Raw genomic sequence first — 19,769 nt, forward strand, 5'->3', positions numbered from 1 at the left:
CCGTCGGCTGGAAGCCGACAGAATCATGACGCAACCACGCACCCGGACCTTTTGGGGGCGTGGTTTTAAAGCAAAACACACCACACTATAAAAGGGCTGTCTTGACAGCAGTAAGACGCCCTAGTGTGGTTCTTGCTAGTTCCCATAGTGCTCTTTATGTTTATTGGTATTCTCTCCTGGTATTTGACTTCTGGCTACTCTATTTGACTATTCTACTCTCTGGTTCCCTGTACTTTGGCTTGTTAATCGTTATTCCGTCTTCTGTTATCCCTTGACCTCTGGCTATCCCATTTGACTACTCTAACGTGAGCCCGGCCATTCTAAGGTCCGGTATACGTTCTATAGTTAGGTTGCACTCTGCGTGAAGGGGTCACTGTCGTGACACAGTGGCTCTGCACAGCAGTAGCCTAACCAGCTTCATATTAGAATAAATTATTTGGAATTTTCAAAACAATCTGATCAGCCTAAGTTTGGACCAATTGAAGTTAATTTGAAATCAAATACACAAGTCTACGGCATATCCAGTTGGTAAAAATGAATAAGATGTATTTGGATGGTAGCTGAAAACATCGCTGAAACACAGGACCTATCAACTCGAAAACGAAAACAAATGAAACAGATTAGAAACAAAATATTTGTGCTGGAGATAAGAAAGGATAGGTTGAAATCATTTACTATGGGAGAGGGCAAATGTTAGCAATAGTAAATAAGTGGAACACTTGGACTATCCTAGCCAGTAGAAATATATCAAAGTGACTAATGAGTTTGTCTGGAAAAATGTCTGTACAATCCGTCAGTCCAATGAACACCTATCAGCGTAACAAATAGAAAGATACAAATACAGAGCAAATTAGAAGAAAGCAAAAAAAAACAATACAAGAATAAAAACAGGTAAGCTGTTAGTGTACATGTGTACATGTGTACTGTAGTCATTGCTGCCGCCCAGGAGTGATGGGAGTGAGCGCAGGACTTTTCTTTTTGTATTTGTTAGTGTACATATCGTACAGAGGCATTCAACAATCTTCTCATTATTTGATTTTGTTTGAGTTTTTATTTATTTAAATACACAATCAGTAATTAAAAATGTATTTATGTTGACTAGAAAATGATGTATTTAGGTTAATTTTAGCAGTGTTAGCTTATATTAGTAGGTTTTAACCTTTTATGACAGGGACTCAAATTATGCTAATTAGGGGTGTGCTATGGGTCAGTGACACATGGGTGCTGGAGTTTTTTTGTGGGGGGGAGGGTTGCACCTTCTGTTGGTGTGGCAAAAACAGAGCAGGATTAACCATAAGGCAACCCAAGGTGGCCACCTAGGGCCCAGGATTAGACAGGGGTCCCAAAACCATGAATTTACTTGACCCCAGGGCCGGACTGGGAAAAGAATTCCGCCCGGGCATTTTTTTATTACAGTGGCCCACTAAAAGGGGGCGGGGCAGAGAGGGTGTAATTTGTCATCATTAATAACAAACACGCCCCCTCTCAAAGTGAAGAGTATACTGGTGCCCCTAAGGGTGTGTGTAGGGGTAACCCTCACAAATGTGTGATAATCTATAGAGCGAATGATCCCTGGAGGGAAAGAACAACCGCCAGGGGTCACGGAAAAGGTCCCTATGGGATCTTTGTTATAATTTACAATTCTGTAGTGTGATTAAAAATTAACTTTTATTAAAATTTCGATCCTAAAAATTTATAAGGAGACAATAACGTGTCATCTATTGTGTGTGATAGAAACAATGACATCTAGCAATTGTTAGTAGATGAACTAAAGCTACAAATGGATAGGTGCCTAAGTCAAACGCTGTGGGCATTTAGATTGTGAAAAAATAATAATAGGGGCTAACCTATCCAAATCAACCGTGGCTTCTTCTAGGGAAACCTGGGTAACCAATTGCTCATTCACTGACAGCAATTATATTAAAGGGAATGCTCAAAATATGTGCAATGGAAATGGGCTATTGAATATGTACAATATATACAGCAAAAGTGGGCTCAGAGGTAGCTATGCTAACCTGATCTGGGGACCATAAAAAAGTGTACACTGTAGTCCAATTGTGGATATAATTGTGGATTGTGTGTGAAAATGCTGTGTGTGAGGGTGCTGTGTGTGCTGTGTGTGAAGGTGCTGTGTGTGATGGGTGTGAGAGTGCTGTGTGTGATGTGTGTGAGGGTGCTGTGTGTGATGGTGTTGTGTGTGATGGGTGTGAGAGTGCTGTGTGTGTGCTGTGTGTAAGGGTGCTGTGTGTGATGTGTGTGGGGGTGCTGTGTGTGATGTGTGTGAGGGTGCTGTGTGTGATGTGTGTATGGGTGCTGTGTGTGAGGGTGCTGTGTGTGATGGTGCTGTGTGTAAGGGTGCTGTGTGTGATGGGTGTGAGGGTGCTGTGTGTGATGGGTGTGAGAGTGCTGTGTGTAAAGGTGCTGTGTGTGATGGGTGTGATGGTGCTGTGTGTGATGTGTGTATGGGTGCTGTGTGTGAGGGTGCTGTGTGTGAGAGTGCTGTGTGTGTGTTGTGTGTAAGGGTGCTGTGTGTGATGGGTGTGAGGGTGATGTGTGTGATGTGTGTGAGGGTGCTGTGTGTGATGTGTGTATGGGTGCTGTGTGTGAGGGTGCTGTTTGTGATGGTGCTGTGTGTAAGGGTGCTGTGTGTGATGGGTGTGAGGGTGCTGTGTGTGATGGGTGTGAGAGTGCTGTGTGTAAGGGTGCTGTGTGTGATGGGTGTGAGGGTGCTGTGTGTGATGTGTGTATGGGTGCTGTGTGTGAGGGTGCTGTGTGTGAGAGTGCTGTGTGTGCTGTGTGTAAGGGTGCTGTGTGTGATGGGTGTGAGGGTGCTGTGTGTGATGGGTGTGAGGGTGCTGTGTGTGATGGGTGTGAGAGTGCTGTGTGTGATGTGTGTGAGAGTGCTGTGTGCGATGGGTGTGAGAGTGCTGTGTGTGATGGGTGTGAGAGTGCTGTGTGTGAGGGTGCTGTGTGTAAGGGTGCTGTGTATGATGGGTGTGAGAGTGCTGTGTGTGAGAGTGCTGTGTGTGAGGGTGCTGTGTGTAAGGGAGCTGTGTATGATGGGTGTGAGAGTGCTGTGTGTGAATGTTAGAATGGATTGTGTGTTGGGGGGGTATAAATAAACAAATAAAAACACTAAGTAGTGGTAATACCCCCCCCCTTCTTACCTTAAACCTGGGAGGGGGGGACCGGCACAGTGGTGAGTGGGAAGGGGGGTTCAGTCACTCGCACAGCATCCCTGGTGGTTCAGTGGGTGAGTGAACTCTAGCCTAGGCTAGAGTTCACTCTCGCGAGATCCGGTCGTTGCCATGGCAACGTGCCGGATCTCGCGAGAGGAACCCGGCGGAGCTGCAAGATAGAGCTCCGCCGGGTCCTCTCCCTCCCCAGCCGCAGGTCTATTTAAATGGGCCGGTGAGGGAGAGCTTTGATCTCCTCACCGGCCCTCCATGGCACTCAGCGGGGCCGGCGCTCGGATAGTGCCGGCCCTGCATAGACCGGCAGGGGAGATCCTGGGACCTTCCCTGCCGGCCTCGGCCCCTGGCCACCGCGGCCCACCGGGCATTTGCCCGGTGTGCCCGATGGCCAGTCTGGGCCTGCTTGACCCTATTAACCATACCTATGTGAAATATAAAGGAAGCCACAAACTGGTAACCTGCCTAGGGACCTGATGAATATGATGTGTCTGTTCCAACTATGTGGGAAAAAAACACTGAACTATACCAAATAATTCACTAATGCTATCACTCTTCACTAAACTTTTCTTTTTTATTTCCCTGTAATGTGCAGGCAGCCATTGCAAGATACTCCGGCTGGCAAGTTGCATACATTTTATGGGGTATATTGAATTCCTATTTTATGTATGGGGAATAGAAACATGGGCAAATGTATATTTTTGTTCAGGATAATAAAATATGATTTGTTTTGTTTTTGTTGCTGTAGGGTACCTGATATTACACATAGTGCAAACACTATTTGGAATGTGTTTTGTGTATGCATTTGTTTTTCCAATAAAGCATGGACAAGGAATTGCACTTTTGCGTGGTTTAGGTTTCTCCGTGTGAGTATGCGTCACCATAAATGTAATTAATTCACACCTGATTCTTTACGCAAACTGTAACTCAGTCGCTCCGTGCTCTTTGCCCACAGTTATTTTAGATCTGCCCATACTGGATGAAATATATAGCATCCTGTTGAAGATTTTTTCTCTAATGCCACTAATAGGCCTACTGTAAAATTGCAGAGTACATAGTTGGGTTAACATCTTAATATGTAAAAGGGGGATAACATTTCAGATTCTTGTTTTTACCAGCTGTAAAGCTACAACACGGTACTGTTTAACGCAGTGGAATTGCAAATAACACTGGAAAAATATATTATATCCCAGCAAACATATTCAGTATTATATAGATTATTAAACTACCGTTCTCATTCTACACAATACTGCTTCAAATCTCCATTGTAGTATATTATTATTATTTATATAGGGCCAACAAATTCTGCAGCGACATACAATGGGGTAAAAAGTTATGCAAAGTAAAATGCTCTAGTAGTGGGTATACATGTTCTTATACTGGCAAGAAGTATATTTGAATAGTGATAGTAGTAAATACTGAGGTTAGCAAGTTATTGTTTTTTTGGGGGGGGATATGTTTTGTATTTTTACCATCAGTATCGATCATACAATTACTATCATGTTTTGTTTTATTTTTGTTTTCAGTCTCTCCATTGCAATTGTTATTGGGTTGATGGTTTTGCAAGTTCAGCTAGCAGGTCATTTCTTCCTGCAAAAGAAGATTTCCCCAGAAGATAAGAAGAAGCCATTAGCTCTAAACAATAGGTAAATGTTATAGTTATTTGTATATATGTATGAATCTACAGGGACATTCTTTGGGGAACTAGGGCACTTTTGGGAGGTCATGGACAAAGTGAGTATGAGTCCGACTGATGGAAAAATAAAGCTGAACTTATTAATGGGTGCCATGCTGCACTTTATTCGTGTCCTCCATACTGATGTTAATTACGGCAAGGTTGCTTTATCGGTTAATGAAAAATAATTTTTAATAGAATATGTGATTTTATTGCTGTGTAAAGGGTAACATTTTGTAGGCTCATACACCAGTATTCTGAGTATTATAAAACTCTGCATCTATGTTTTATGCTGGGTGGAGTCATGGTGGGCCAAGGGCACTTTTGGTTTCTCAGACCTATTGCCAGCCATCTGTAGTATGTGGTAGTGTACTCTAAGAGTTCTTCTCTTGCTATTAATCACTGTATTTGTCAGCCTGTGTTGCATTTGCCCCCTTTCTCATTTCTCTATCAGAATGTCTGACCTAACGTATGGCTATAAAAGTCATGTGTTTATCTGTTATTTTAGTCCACAATGTATACATTTTCCTGCTAAATAATGCTATTTTAGAATCTGTTCTTCATATGCCCATTACATGATATTACTACCAATGAAAGGGTGTAAAACATATCTTAAAACAAATAGTGCAGGAACAAAAATGAACTCCCTAGCAAGGGAGTTTAAATCTAAATTCTTCATAGGCAATTTAACAAGGTTGTATTTTTGGTTGAGATTAACTCTAATTATTGTGATATGCTAAACATCTATACATTTTTTCATCCTAGGAAAGCGTTCCACAACTTTAATTATTTCTTCTTCTTCTACAATGTGATCCTTGGTTTGAGTGCATGTTTAATTAGACTGCTCAGTAGTTTGGTTTTGGGGAGCTGGCTAGTTGCTCGAATTGACAGAACAATATTGCAAAGAGGCTATGAATCAAGTGATATGGGTAAGTTCATTGCTGGTTCCAAACTCAATTCACTGCATTGCATATTGCTAAAGAAAATTACTGATTTCCACTGTTGTGCAATACTTATTGCTAACACGCACAAACAGGCCCGGACTGGCCATCGGCACACCGGGCAAATGCCCGGTGGGCCGCGGTGACCAGGGGCCGAGGCCGGCAGGGAAGGTCCCAGGATCTCCCCTGCCGGTCTATGCAGGGCCGGCACTATCCGAGCGCCGGCCCCGCTGAGTGCCATGGAGGGCCGGTGAGGAGATCAAAGCTCTCCCTCACCAGCCCACTTAAATAGACCTGCGGCTGGGGAGGGAGAGGACCCGGGGGAGCTCTATCTTGCAGCTCCGCCGGGTTCCTCTCGCGAGATCCGGAGCATTGCCATGGCAACAACCGGATCTCGCGAGAGTGAACTCTAGCCCGCAGGCTAGAGTTCACTCACCACTGGACCACCAGGGATGATGTCACCGTGCCGGTCCCCCCTCTCACTCACCAGTGTGCGCCCCCCCTCCCAGGCTAAAGGTAAGAAGGGAGGGGGGATATAATGCCTACTTATTTTATTTTTATTTTTTACCCCCCAAACACACACAATCCCTTCTAACATTCACACACAGCACTCTCACACACAGCACCCTCACACCCATCACACACAGCACTCTCACACACAGCACCCTCACACCCATCACACACAGCACTCTCACACACAGCACCCTCACACCCACCACACACAGCACTCTTACACACAGCACCCTCACTCCCATCACACACAGCACTCTCACACACAGCACTCTCACTCCCATCACACACAGGTGAATGAAACTGTGCTGCATTTACCAATAAAATGTTTTGCTTCTGATTAGTGTTGTGTTTAGTTTTACCATTAACTTGGTTATAGCATGGGAATAAGTCAAATCAAGCTATTTAACAGAAAAACGACATGCACTACAAATAAATAGTACAGATTAATGATTTATTCTCTAAGTCTTCCTTAAATAGTTATACTGTGAGAGTTTGTGAGATCTTTTCATATTATAATATGCTATTATGTACAGGATGTATAGTGAGATAGGCATTATGGGAAAATAAAGCTTTGAAGATTCTGGAGACATTGTAATCAATCACAAGACCAAATGTCAAAAGGTTTAAGAATTTCATCAGAACTCCACGATGGCATTCATTTCTCTTAATACATATTTCGCTGTTATGTCATTTTTATATAACATATTTCATTTAGAGTTAGGTTTCCTTAAAGGGAAACTATACAAATGTGTTTTCCTGGCACTATAGCTCCCTATAATGCCCCCCTCTGTCCATTAAGAACCCCTTCTGTCACTAACCTGATTCCAGCTCCTAACGACCCGGATGACCAGCTACTACCTTTCTTGCAGACAGCCACTAGAGGTGAAGTTAACCCTCAAAGGTAATTACTGCAGTTTATTAAAACTGCAATAAATACATATGCAGGGTTAAGGGACCTGGGACACTGCACCAAGACCACTTCAATGAGCTAAAGTGGTCTGGATGCCTATAGTGTTCCTTTAAGACAGAACCGGGATAAAAGGAAACCTAACTTGGTGTTCTAGATTGGTGGGTGTTATGTACCCAGGGAGCAACTGCCAAATTTTATGAATTTAGATCCCTTTCGTGGTGGCGATGTGCTGGCAGAGGAGTTGGGGAGATAGAGTTGTTCTGAGAATTTGGATGCCATTGGCAGGAGGTTAAGGAGGCGGACCAGTGATAGGATTGCACCACCAACTCTGCCCAAAAGGAAGCAGACCCACCTGTAAAAGGTGCAGGTCCGCCTTCATTTCTGGCAGTTCTATTATTCAGGCAAACTCACTGAGAGCAGATTCTGTAGGGATAGCTGTTTCAGAGCTCTCTGCATGGCCCATAGTGCCCTGATATTGCTTCAGACGCATTGGCGAGTACATCTAATGATGTGATCTCTCTATACTTGTTGGGAACTGTTCCAAGGTTTCCCCAAAAGCTGGACACCAGGGAAATAAGGTGGGATGGCGGGACCTAAAAAATTGTGAAGCACTCTAACACCCATCACACACAGCATCCCTCAAACACAGCATCCATCACACACACATACTGCACCCTTCACACGCACACTATATGGCGGAACCAACCTCGCCACTGTGAATTGGAGAAGCCTGGTTGCTAGCCTCCTGCCCTGCGACTATGGCCCTGGGGTGTATTAACCCTTCAAGAAGTATATTTGGGCACAATGGATGTTTATATGCTGTCCCTGGCCCTTTAAATACTGTGGAGCAGTATTACAACTTTTAAACTGGCACTTCGGATGCAGTCGAAGTGCCGAAGTCGTCGAAGTGCCGAAGTCGTCGAAGTGGCCACCATTACAGTCGAACACGTGGCGGCGGCCATTTTAATCCAGTCGAACGCGGTGAGCTGTACCTTCCCCTACCCTTCGACACTGTGGCTGGAGACTAAGTCCCGTTCGAAGATTCGAACACACGTTCGAACGGGACTTTATCATTTCTGGGTGTAAAATAGACCTCTGGTAGACAATATAACACCACGGAAACACAACCCCGGTTTCACTTCGACACTTCGACAGAAGTCGAAGTGCGTTCGACGATTCGTGATTGGACTTTGTTCATTTCAGAGCAGAAATAGACCGACCGCACAGCCTGAATCTGTGGAACTGTTTTGGGCATGAAAATGTGCCTGCGGTCGGTCACGAAGGACTTCCGACTAACTTTTGAACCAATAGAACGATTTGCATGATCTTTGAGTATGTTCATATTTCAAGTGTGCTGATTAATAATATGTGGTTTATGAAGATTGAATGTATAGTTTTAAAGTTATAAAAATGTATAAAAGTATAAGTTTTTAGATTGGAGATAATTGAGTAGATACGGTAAGAAACTCAATTATCTCCCAAGCAGAGGGGAGGGAATATGTGGGATCTAGCCGATAGTTGATTGGTTAATGCCTAATTGTCTGCGGGCGTCTCCCTTGCAGGGGAGCACTGCATAAAAGCAGAGTACCTGCCATTAAACCTGAGTTCTACTTTACCATCAATTTGGAGTGCCGTCTCTTATTGGGGGAATCTGCTACAAGGGATTGCTATGCTTGTCATATTCCCTTGCTAAATCACTGTTAAGCTCTTGTTCTGCTTGTTCCTGTTCTGCTCTCTGGAGGAGTCTACGGTGGTTATGGTGTCTGCTGCAGTGCTTGGAGTCCTCGGGAAGCGCTAGGAGCATCCTTCAACGGAGGTACCCGGTCGGGGTGCCCGTCGATCCGTTACACACTACATCCCTCACAGACACCTACTGCACCAAAGACACACACACACACTCACAATACTTCTGAACATATTTATATTATATATATATATATATATATATACATATACATATATATATACACACACTACAGCACCCCTTACACACATACTGCACTCCTAAACACATTACGTTCCAGACACACACTAGATCCCTTAACCAACACTGGATCATATACACACACTAGATCCCTTTATACACTCTGAATCCGTTATATATATATATATATATATATATATATATATATATATACACTCACTCACTAGATCTCCTACACATTCTGGGTACTTCAAACACACACTAGACTCATGTATACACACACACTGCACCATCTACACACACACACTACATTCCTAAAATACACACTCTGGATCCCTTATAAACACACTAGATTCATTGTAAACAAACACATACTACACCCCTAAACACACACTCTCTACAACCTCTACAAACACTACATCACCTATACACACACACACACACACACACTATAGCCTGTATGCACACAATTACTACATCCCCTATACACACATTTTCTACAGCCCCTAGCCACATATGCATTACATTACACCACAAACACAACACGACTAAAACCGACCTTATTACACAATACCACACCACAATCAGCTCACTCTACATACACACAATCCCACAACCAGGCTCCAAACACATGCACAATACTCTTTCCTGGCCCTTTTGTCTCCTGGTATCCATTTATAGAGACACCAGAGACAAGTTGCAAGGAAACACAGCACAGCATGTTATTACATTTGCTTGCACTGTGCAGAACAAATACAGGGCCCTTTTCTCATGCTAGAGCTCTTCAGCAGAGCTCTGCGCATGGTCTGCCCTGGAAGAGCATTGAACCAACATGCTCAGTTTGAGAGAAACATAGAAACATAGAATGTGACGGCAGATAAGAACCATTCGGCCCATCTAGTCTGCCCAGTTTTCTAAATACTTCCATTAGTCCCTGGCCTTATCTTATAGTTAAGATAGCCGTATGCCTATCCCACGCATGCTTAAACTCCTTTACTGTGTTGACCTCTACCACAGATGGCAGGTGGAGATGGGAGAGGGGGCGTGTTTGTCATTGGTGATGACGAAACACACCCTCTCTGCCCCGTCCCCTTATTAGTGGGCCGCTGTGATAAAAAAAATGCCCGGGCCGAATTTTTCTCCCAGTCTGGCCCTGCGCACAAAAGTTAAAGGACCACTATAGTGCCAGGAAAACAAACTCGTTTTCCTGGCTCTATAGTGCCCTGAGGGTGCCCCCACCCTCAAGGTCCCACTCCCGTGGCGCTGGAGGGGGAGGAAGGGGTTAATCCCTTACCTCTTTTCCAGCGCCGGGCTCCCTCGGCGCTGGGACTCTCCTCCCTCTTCTTCCTTCATCGGCTGAATGCGCATGCATGGCAAGAGCCACGCGCGCATTCAGCCAGTCTCATAGGAAAGCATTCTAAATGCTTTCCTATGGACGCTGGCCTCTTCTTACTGTGAAAATCACAGTGAGAAGCGCGGAAGCGCCTCTAGCGGCTGTCAATGAGACAGCCACTAGAGGCTGGATTAACCCTAAAGTAAACATAGCAGTTTCTCTGAAACTGGTATGTTTACAGCAGGCAGGGTTAATCCTAGATGGACCTGGCACCCAGACCACTTCATTAAGCTGAAGTGGTCTGGGTGCCTATAGTGGCCCTTTAAGGAGTTGTGAGGATCTCATAGCACAAGCTATATAGATGTGTTGGGTTGGACTAGCCACAACACTCTAATAACACATATTTTTTACTATTACTCTAATGAACCTTAAGGTGCTAGTGTCAAGTGTCCCACTAAATAAAAATAACCCAACAAATAAAGTAATTACACAGAACCAGATCATACCCATTATCAGGGGCGGACTGAGAACCCTCAGGGCCCCCGGGCACAATAAATCAAGGGCCCCCTTACAGGCCCCACCCATACTCCGCAGCAAGCGCCACCCATGTCCCACCTCCATCCACACCCTACGCAATCTTTAGACACAAGAAACAAACATGCAATAATCCCTTCGAGGCCCCAGTAGAGACTACAATTGAGGGCTAATGGGCCATGGAGGGGGGTCTTTCTAGCAGAGGCTATCTCAGTGTCCTTTAGAGAGTGTGTTAGAAAGAATCCCCTCCAGGCCCTATTAGAGACTACAATGGAGTCTAATAGGCTTGGAAGGGGGTCTTTCTAACAGAGGCCATCTCAGTGTCCCTGCTGGAAACAGTCGCCTCCAGGCCCCAGTAGAGAATACAATTGAGGGCTAATGGGCCATGGGGGGGGGGGGAGCATTCTAGCAGAGGCTATCTCAGTGTCCTTTAGAGAGTGTGTTAGAAAGAATTTCCTCCAGGTCCCATTAGAGACTACAATGGAGTCTAATGGGGCCTGGAGGGGGGGTCTCTCCAACACTCTGGTTCCTATTCACAATATAGCAACACAACATAGCTTGCTGATACCTAGGCCAAGTTAGCTCCTCTTACCTTAATTACTGTTGCTGGCTGGCAGTCTGTGGGCTTGCTTGAAGGCTGTGGGCTTACTGGCTACTGCCGGCAGGCTGTGGGCTTGCTGGCTACTGCCGGCAGGCTGTGGGATTGCTGGCTACTGCCGGCAGGCTGTGGGCTTGCTGGCTGCGGCTGGCAGGCTGTTGGCTTGCTGGCTGCGGCTGGCAGGCTGTTGGCTTGCTGGCTGTGGCTTGCTGGCTGCGGTTGGCAGGCTGTGGGCTTGCTGGCTGTAATCTTAACTGGTGGCCTGTGGGCTGGCTGGCCGGCCTGTGGGCTGGCTGGCTGGCTGGCTTGCTGGCTACTGGGGCACTTGTAGATTATTTAAAGAAATAATCCATGCACAATAACCACTACTGCTCTGTGTAGTCGTTATGGTGCCAGGAGGGCCGGACCCCCCTTTCAGAGTAAGTAGTCAAACCGTTTAAGAACAGTTTGACAACTTACCTGGGGTCTGCTGGGATATGAGGCTGTAGTAGGGTATAAGAGCAGTGGTGCAATGTGTAAGGGGTGCAGTGTGTGTGAAAGGTGCAGTGTGTGTGAGGGAGTGTAGTGTGTGAATGTGTAGGGTGTGTTGGGCAATGTGTGTATGAGGGGGCTGTGTATGTCTTTGGCAATGTTAGTATGGGGGGCTGTGTGGGTGTATGGGGGCAGTGTGTGAATGTGTATGGTGTGTGGGGGCAGTGTGTTTATGGGGCTAGAGTTCACTCTCACCACTGCGACCACCAGGAATCCCTGGTGGTACAGTGTTGAGAGTGAACTCTAGCCCGTAGCTCCAGGGCTAGAGTTTACTCTCGCTAGAGCCGTAACGTTGCCGTGGTAACCGCAGCAACGATCTGTGCTCGCACAAGAAGGACCCAGAGGAGCTGCAGGCTGAGCTCCCTGGTCCTCTCTTCACTCTCTTCTTACCCCCTTCTTACTATCCCCCTCTTCTTACTCTCACCTCTTCTTACCCCCCTCTTCTTACTCTCACCTCTTCTTACCCCCCTCCCCCCTCTTCTTACTCACCCTTCCTCTTTTTACTCCCCCCTCCCCCTCTTCTTACTCCCCCCTCTTCTTAACCCCCTCTTCCTACTCCCCCTCACTCTCTTCTTACCCCCCTTCTTACTCTCCCCCTCTTCTTACTCCCACCTCTTCTTACTCCTCCCTCTTCTTACTCCCCCCTCTTCTTACTCAACTCCCCCCCCTTCTTACTCCCCCTTCCTCTTTTTACTCCCCCCTCCCCCTCTTCTTACCCCCTTCTTACTCCCCCCTCTTCTTACCCCTTCTTACTCCCCCTCCCTCTCTTCTTACTCCCCCTCCCTCTCTTCTTACCCCCTTCCTCTCTCTTCTTACCCCCTCCCTCTCTTCTCCTAACCTCTCCCTCTCTGTTCATTCCCCCCTCCCTCTCTGTTCATTCCCCCCCTCCCTCTCTGTTCATTCCCCCCTCCCTCTCTGTTCATTCCCCCTCCCTCTCTGTTCATCCCCCCTCCCTCTCTGTTCATTCCCCCCTCCCTCTCTGTTCATTCCCCCCTCCCTCTCTGTTCATCCCCCCCTCCCTCTCTGTTCATCTCCCCCTCCCTCTCTATTCATTCCCCCCCTTCCTCTCTGTTCATTCCCCCCTCCCTCTCTGTTCACCCCCCCTCCCTCTCTGTTCATTCCCCCCTCCCTCTCTATTCATTCCCCCCTCCCTCTCTGTTCATCCCCCCCTCCCGCTCTGTTCATTCCCCCCTCTCTGTTCATTCCCCCCTCTCTGTTCATTCCCCCCTCCCTGTTCATTCCCCCCTCCCTCTCTGTTCATTCCCCCCCTCCCTGTTCATTCCCCCCTCTCTGTTCATCCCCCCTCCCTCTCTGTTCATTCCCCCCCTCTCTGTTCATTCCCCCTCCCTCTCTGTTCATTCCCCCCTCCCTCTCTGTTCATCCCCCCTCCCTCTCTGTTCATCCCCCCTCCCTCTCTGTTCATTCCCCTCCTCCCTCTCTGTTCATTCCCCCCCTCCCTGTTCATTCCCCCCTCCCTCTCTGTTCATCCCCCCCTCCCTCTCTGTTCATTCCCCCCTCTCTGTTCATCCCCCCTCCCTGTTCATTCCCCCCTCCCTCTCTGTTCATTCCCCCCTCCCTATTCATTCCCCCCCTCTGTTCATCCCCCCTTCTCTGTTCATCCCCCTCCCTCTCTGTTCATCCCCCCTCCCTCTCTGTTCATCCCCCCTGTTCATCCCCCCCTCACTCTCTGTTCATTCCCCCCTCCCTCTCTGTTCATCCCCCCTCTCTGTCCATCCCCCCTCCCTCTCTGTTCATTCCCCCCTCCCTCCCTGTTCATTCCCTCCCTACCTGTTCATTCCTCCCCCCCTCCCTGTTCATTCCTCCCCCCCTGTTCATTCCTCCCCCCTCTCCCTGTTTATTCCTCCCCCCTCTCCCTGTTCATTACTCCCCCCCTCCCTGTTCATTCCTCCCCCCTCCCTGTTCATTCCTCCCCTCCCCCCCTCCCTGTTCATTCCTCCCCTCCCCCCTCCCTGTTCATTCCTCCCCTCCCCCCCTTGCTCCCCTCCCTGTTCTTACTCACCCCCTCCCCTGTAGCGTAGCCGAGCGGCTCTGTGGTCCGCGGTGCCCGGCCGGAGTGATAGGAAGGTGCACACTGAGTGTGCACCTTCCTGTCAGTCCAGCCGGGTACATGAAACAGAAACTCCTGCTCCGCGCGGAACAGGAGTTTCTGTTTCCTGTACCCGGTCGGACTGACAGGAAGGTGCACACTGAACACCTTCCTATCACTCCGGCCGGCACCGCGGACTGCAGAGCCGCTCGGCTACGCTACAGGGGAGGGGAGAAGCTGCAGCCGCCTGAGGCTCTTAAGAGAGCGCTCAGGCGGCTGCAGCATTTGAAGGGGCGGCCGGGCCCCCTGATGGCGGGCCCCCCTCCCGGCCGGGCCCTCGGACCATGTCCGAAATGCCCGACCGGTCAGTCCGCCCCTGCCCATTATACTCCAGTTCCCTACTGTGTCACTGCATCAAGGAAGCACACGTGAATCTAGTGTTACACCATACAGTAGCCCTTACGCATAGGTATAGAAAAAGTGTTCAGATATACATGGGACATAGTCTATGATAAAATGATGCAATAAATACATTTGCCCTCTATCTGTTATAGAATTACTGTGGTGATGAGTAAGGAGGTGACAGGGGTGATGGGTCATAACGTTACCTTCCATAAATGAACCAGAGGACTTTGGGACTCTTTTTCCCATAGTTAGTATTTATCCTCTGGTACAAATGCATGGAGAATAGGAAAATGGTGTTGTTTGATAGGTGGGTGTGTCGCTATACTAGGCTGGTATATGAATCCTTCATCCAACCCAACCAAGAAAGGTCAAGCTATGGACTATAGATAATTAGTTGGCAAATCAAAATGTTTGTGATGATAAACACAACACTAGCTTATTTCAGGATGACAGATATCAGCACAATTTGGCATTAAAGCAAGAGATAGTATTGCCTACAAACATTAGGAAAAATTTATATAATACTCAATTAATCTAAACCACACAGGGCTACCAGCGCAAACTTGACATTAGTTAATATCTATTGTACGGTATTTGCCTTTCAATTAAAATAAAGGACACTGGCACAGAGATGACATACTGTATATCTTCAGATGTGATTATGTCATTGTTACTGCAGCACTCACAGTTAGTTGCCAAAAATCACTTTGAATAAAATTGGAGACAATGGGAATTTTGAGAAAGTGCCTTAGCTCCTCAGCTGCCATCTTATTCTTATATCAGTCATGTTTGCCCTCTGTGTGACTTTGTGTGAACGAAGAGTTAAATGTGGATGTGTGTTTTGCTCCAGGTAGTTTTATAAGAAACTGTTTTTTCTATTCAAAGATCATAAATGGAAACCTTAGGGTGAATGGTCAGTAGCAGTGGCGTACACACAATCCATGGGGCCCCGGTGCGTGGGCCCCTCTCCTCTCCCGCCCCTCCCCCCCCCCCCCGGTGGTTACACCGCGCAGGCCGGGCCGCAACACATGCCGGCCAGCACCAGGTCGCATCGGTCAGCAGTGCGGCCGAGACCCCTGGAGTGACGGGCCCGGTCGCAGCTGCGACCCCTGTGACCCTGTATGTACGCCACTGGTCAGTAGTGATTGATTCAGAAATAGACTGAACTGACCATAGCAGGATGAGTAGGTTTAGAAGCAACTTTGTTTTTGTTTTGTTTCAAGTTACTGATCTTTTGTCACTTTGCTGTTCCTGGCTTGTAAGCTGTGTTGTTTAACTGTATATAAGTTATGTGTTTTTCATATAGAGGAAGGCAGTCTTCTTTGACACTCTCCTTGTGCACAAGCAATAAAGGAATCTGCTTATTAAACTCTTGTGAAGAACCTGTGTTTTACATTATTGAGCATTTCACAACAGTAAGATAATTGCTCTGTGAATAACCTAGGTTTAACTCAAATTAAATTGCATGAAGAAGTAACATATGTTGTATTTCCTTTTTCATTTCATTTCATTTAAGGTTACAATACATGGATTGGGATGATCTATGTGGATCACTATCACACTAACCCTGTTCTAATGAGTTTTTGCAATGTTCTCCTAGAAAGGAGAGCTGAGAAAGGACTCAGAGAATCAATTGCTTACTACACATTTACCAGCTCAACAGGTATTTATGAAAGAACTAGCAACTCAAATATACAATTACTAAAAATAAAATTGTACTGATGCCACATTTATGTATAGATAAGGTAAACCTTGGACACAGTGGTTTCATATGATGGGCAGGCAAGGACCAATTTAAGATATGCAGATGATGCGCAACAGTAATTTCTAAATTTGCAAAAATGTATATGACGTTGTATTATGTTTATTTAGCACTATCCATCTATCTATCCATCCATCCATGCATCTATCTATCTATCTATCCATCTATCCATATATCAATCCATTTATATACATAGATATAGATATAAATATGCTGGCGAGCAATTTAACTTTATCCAAAACTAGGTGCCCTATACAGAGATAAATCCTGCCTAAGCCGTACAGTAAGGAAACAGTGCAACAAATGCTAATGCCGGTCATTGATTATGGGGTGTATGCAACTGCATCGCAAACCTACCTTCATAAACTTAATACGTTACATTATTTGTTCTGCCGCTTTGTACTAGATAACAAGAGTGTTATTATTTCACCCACATTTATGACATGTTAAAAGAGCTGAACTGGCTATCACTGGAATCCGGACACGCTCTTCATCTTTCCAGCCTTGTGTTTAAGAGCTTTTCTGGGAAGCTCCCCCCCTACCTGTGTAGAGTGCTCTATCCAGCTGTTCCCACCTCCTATAACCTCCGATCCAGTATTAGCGCGATATTTAGCATGCCATTATACAAAACCGCCCTGCAATTATGGAATTACCTCATTGACACAGTCAAATCTTCATTCAATCTAAAAGAAATTAAGAGATCTATGGCAATGCACCTTAATACAGAACGCACCTGTCATGGTTGACTACATTTATTACCTATTATGTGTAACATTTATATATGTTTGTTTGTATGTATATATATTGTTTGTATATTATATTATTTATTTATTTATTTTTAAATATTGTGCCCTATTGTAACAATGCAATATTTTGTGGAACCCGGACATACTTACAAACAAGAGAAATCTCAATGTATCCTTCCTGGTAAAATATTTTATAAATAAAATAAAATATTTATTTTGCATCTTTTTGTTCTAGAGCCACATTCATCAAATAAAGCCAGAACAAGGTGGTTTCTCTGCTACACACTTTTAAACAATCCAAGACTGATAATACAGCGGAAACCCAAACAGCTAGATGATCTAGATTCAATAAATGCAGTGAGCCATACCAGACTTATCAATGCCTCTGTGCTGGAAGCTGAAGTGAGAAACAACAAGGAAAGACCAATTGTGTGTAGCGATGTGGAACTAACAGACACAACATGATCAGTATTTATTCACAGTCCAGATACCAAGCAACAGACCGAGATTTTAATCCAGAGCACTTTGTATATGTAACACAAAATTATACTTATTAGAATGTTTACCAATACATCTATAAAGATGCAATTGGGGGTCCTGTGGCTGAGACGCTAGGCAAAGGTGAGTTTCAACTTACCTGAAACTGTCCTTTGCGGGTGTCTTCTGGCCAGACCTCTTCTGTTACTGGTGCTTAGGCGCCTGGAGCAAAAATCACTGATGTACTCTTTTGCGTGAGCGCAATAGATAGAGCCAATTCCCTGCAGCTGTCACTGGTGATGGCTGAGAGAATGACACTTCTAGACAGCGGTACCTCCACCAACGTCTATAAGTGTCAGGCATAGAAAAAATACTGAGACAAAGTAGTCCATACATTGTCTCTGTGTATCTCTTGACTGGGTTGAAATTTCATGAAATTCCTACACAGTCAATATGAGTATTTCATAAAGATTTTATGAGTATGAAATACTCTTTTTTTTTTTTTTGGAAGGTGGGGGGGGGGGGGGGGGGTGACAGTGCCACTTTAAAGTAAAAGTGTTTTATAATGTAGAATGCTGTGGGAAAAACAACTTGGTACAAAGGCTCTTATTTGAGTGGCTTAATCACTAAAAATTATCTTGCAGAATTTAGAATGTTATAACAAAAACTATTTCCAAGTTTGCCAAATTGTTTTCAAATTTTCAATAAACATCTTGTATGTCAATATTGGAACGAGCAATCCATCTAATCTTTGAAAATGATGTGGTGTAGATGCCATATTTTGGCTCAATAAATCTACTTACAGAAATACAATAGCAACTGAGTTTTCATTTTTCTAATTTTTTAATAGTATTGGAAATATTCAAGGTTTTATTTAAGGATCCCTAATGTCATCCAAAGTCTCTCAGCATCACCTTCCATTCACTAGAGTTTCCAGAACACATATTCTTCATCATTTTAAGGGAGCACTAGCATTAAGAATACACACCTGTTTTTCTGAGGGTCCCTTAATGTATATTTAGGTTTTACTTATCTTTTTCCAGCGGTGAGGCTTACTCGGCGTTGCTCACCTCTCAGACTGCCTCAGCCTCATAAAGGAGGTACAGTTGTGCTCAAAAGTTTGCATACCCTGGCAGAAATTGCAAAATGTTGGCATTGATTTTGAAAATATGACTGATTTTGCAAAAAAGTATTTTATTGAAGGATAGTGATCATATGAAGCCATTTATTATCACATCCTTTCTAAAACATAATGATAACAGAAATCACCCAAGTGGGTCTAATCAAAAGAAGCCTTTACTGCGCTAATGCACAAAAAAACTGTTACAATATGCCCGACAACACCTTGACACGCCTCACAGCTTCTGGCACACTAATTTGGAGTGACAAGACCAAAATAGAGCTTTATGGTCACAACCATGAGCGCTATGTTAAGAGAGGGGTCAACAAGGCCTATAGTGAAAAGAATACCATCCCCGCTGCCAGGCCCGTCGCTAGCGGGCAGGCAAACCAAGCAATTGCTTGGGGCCCCGAGCTGGCCCAGGGCCCCAAGCAGAGCCGGTGCTTCCTATAAGGCCACAGTCGCCTGAGCGCTCTGTAAAGAGCCTCAGGCGGCTGCAGCATTCCTCTCTCGTCACCTCCCCTTCCCTGTAGCATGGTCGAGCTCCTCTTCTCTTCCTCCTGGCTGTCAGTCAGTCAGTGCACACTGAGTGCTCACTTCCTTTCAGTCCAGCCGGGAACAGGAAACTGAATCTCCTGTACCACACGGTACCCAGCCGGATTGACAGCCAGGAGGAAGAGGAGCTCGTCCACCCTACAGGGAAGGGGAGATAACTGAGAAGAACATAGGGGGGGGGGAGGGGGGTTGTAAAAAGAACATAGGGAGGGAGGGGGGGTAATAAAAAGAACATAGGGAGGGAGGGGGCGAGTAAAAAAAAACATAAGGGGGAGGGAGTAAGAAACACAGGGAGGAGGAGAGAGGGAGTAAAAAAAACATGGGATGGGGGAGTAAAAAAAACATAGGGAGGGGAGGGGGAGTAAAAGAAAGCATGGGGGGAGTAAAAGAAAACATGGGGGGAGTAAAAAAAACAGGGAGGGGGAGGGGGAGGGGGGTAAAAAAACATGGGGAGGGGGGAGTAAAAAAAACATGGGGGGGAGTAAAAAAAAAACACAGGGAGGGGGC

The 19,769-nt window shown here is 45.6% G+C and overlaps 1 protein-coding gene across 2 annotated transcripts in view; it reads left to right on the forward strand.

Moving 5' to 3' along the window:
- The window catches only part of LOC134611412 (stimulated by retinoic acid gene 6 protein-like), a 150,014-nt gene extending 131,878 nt beyond the window's left edge, over positions 1 to 18,136 (forward strand). Inside the window, exons 13-18 of one of the 2 annotated variants that reach the window (XM_063455278.1) lie at positions 3,787 to 3,835; positions 3,940 to 4,057; positions 4,718 to 4,837; positions 5,632 to 5,795; positions 16,119 to 16,265; positions 17,346 to 18,136. In XM_063455278.1, coding sequence (XP_063311348.1) covers positions 3,787 to 3,835; positions 3,940 to 4,057; positions 4,718 to 4,837; positions 5,632 to 5,795; positions 16,119 to 16,265; positions 17,346 to 17,575 — 828 coding nt within the window. In that variant the 3' untranslated portion in view covers positions 17,576 to 18,136. The remainder of the gene's footprint in view (positions 1 to 3,786; positions 3,836 to 3,939; positions 4,058 to 4,717; positions 4,838 to 5,631; positions 5,796 to 16,118; positions 16,266 to 17,345) is intronic. The other variant, XM_063455279.1, reaches the window with a different exon arrangement.
- The last annotated feature ends 1,633 nt before the right edge of the window (positions 18,137 to 19,769 follow it).

This window comes from Pelobates fuscus, chromosome 5, assembly GCF_036172605.1.
Source record: "Pelobates fuscus isolate aPelFus1 chromosome 5, aPelFus1.pri, whole genome shotgun sequence".
Taxonomy (NCBI): domain Eukaryota; kingdom Metazoa; phylum Chordata; class Amphibia; order Anura; family Pelobatidae; genus Pelobates; species Pelobates fuscus.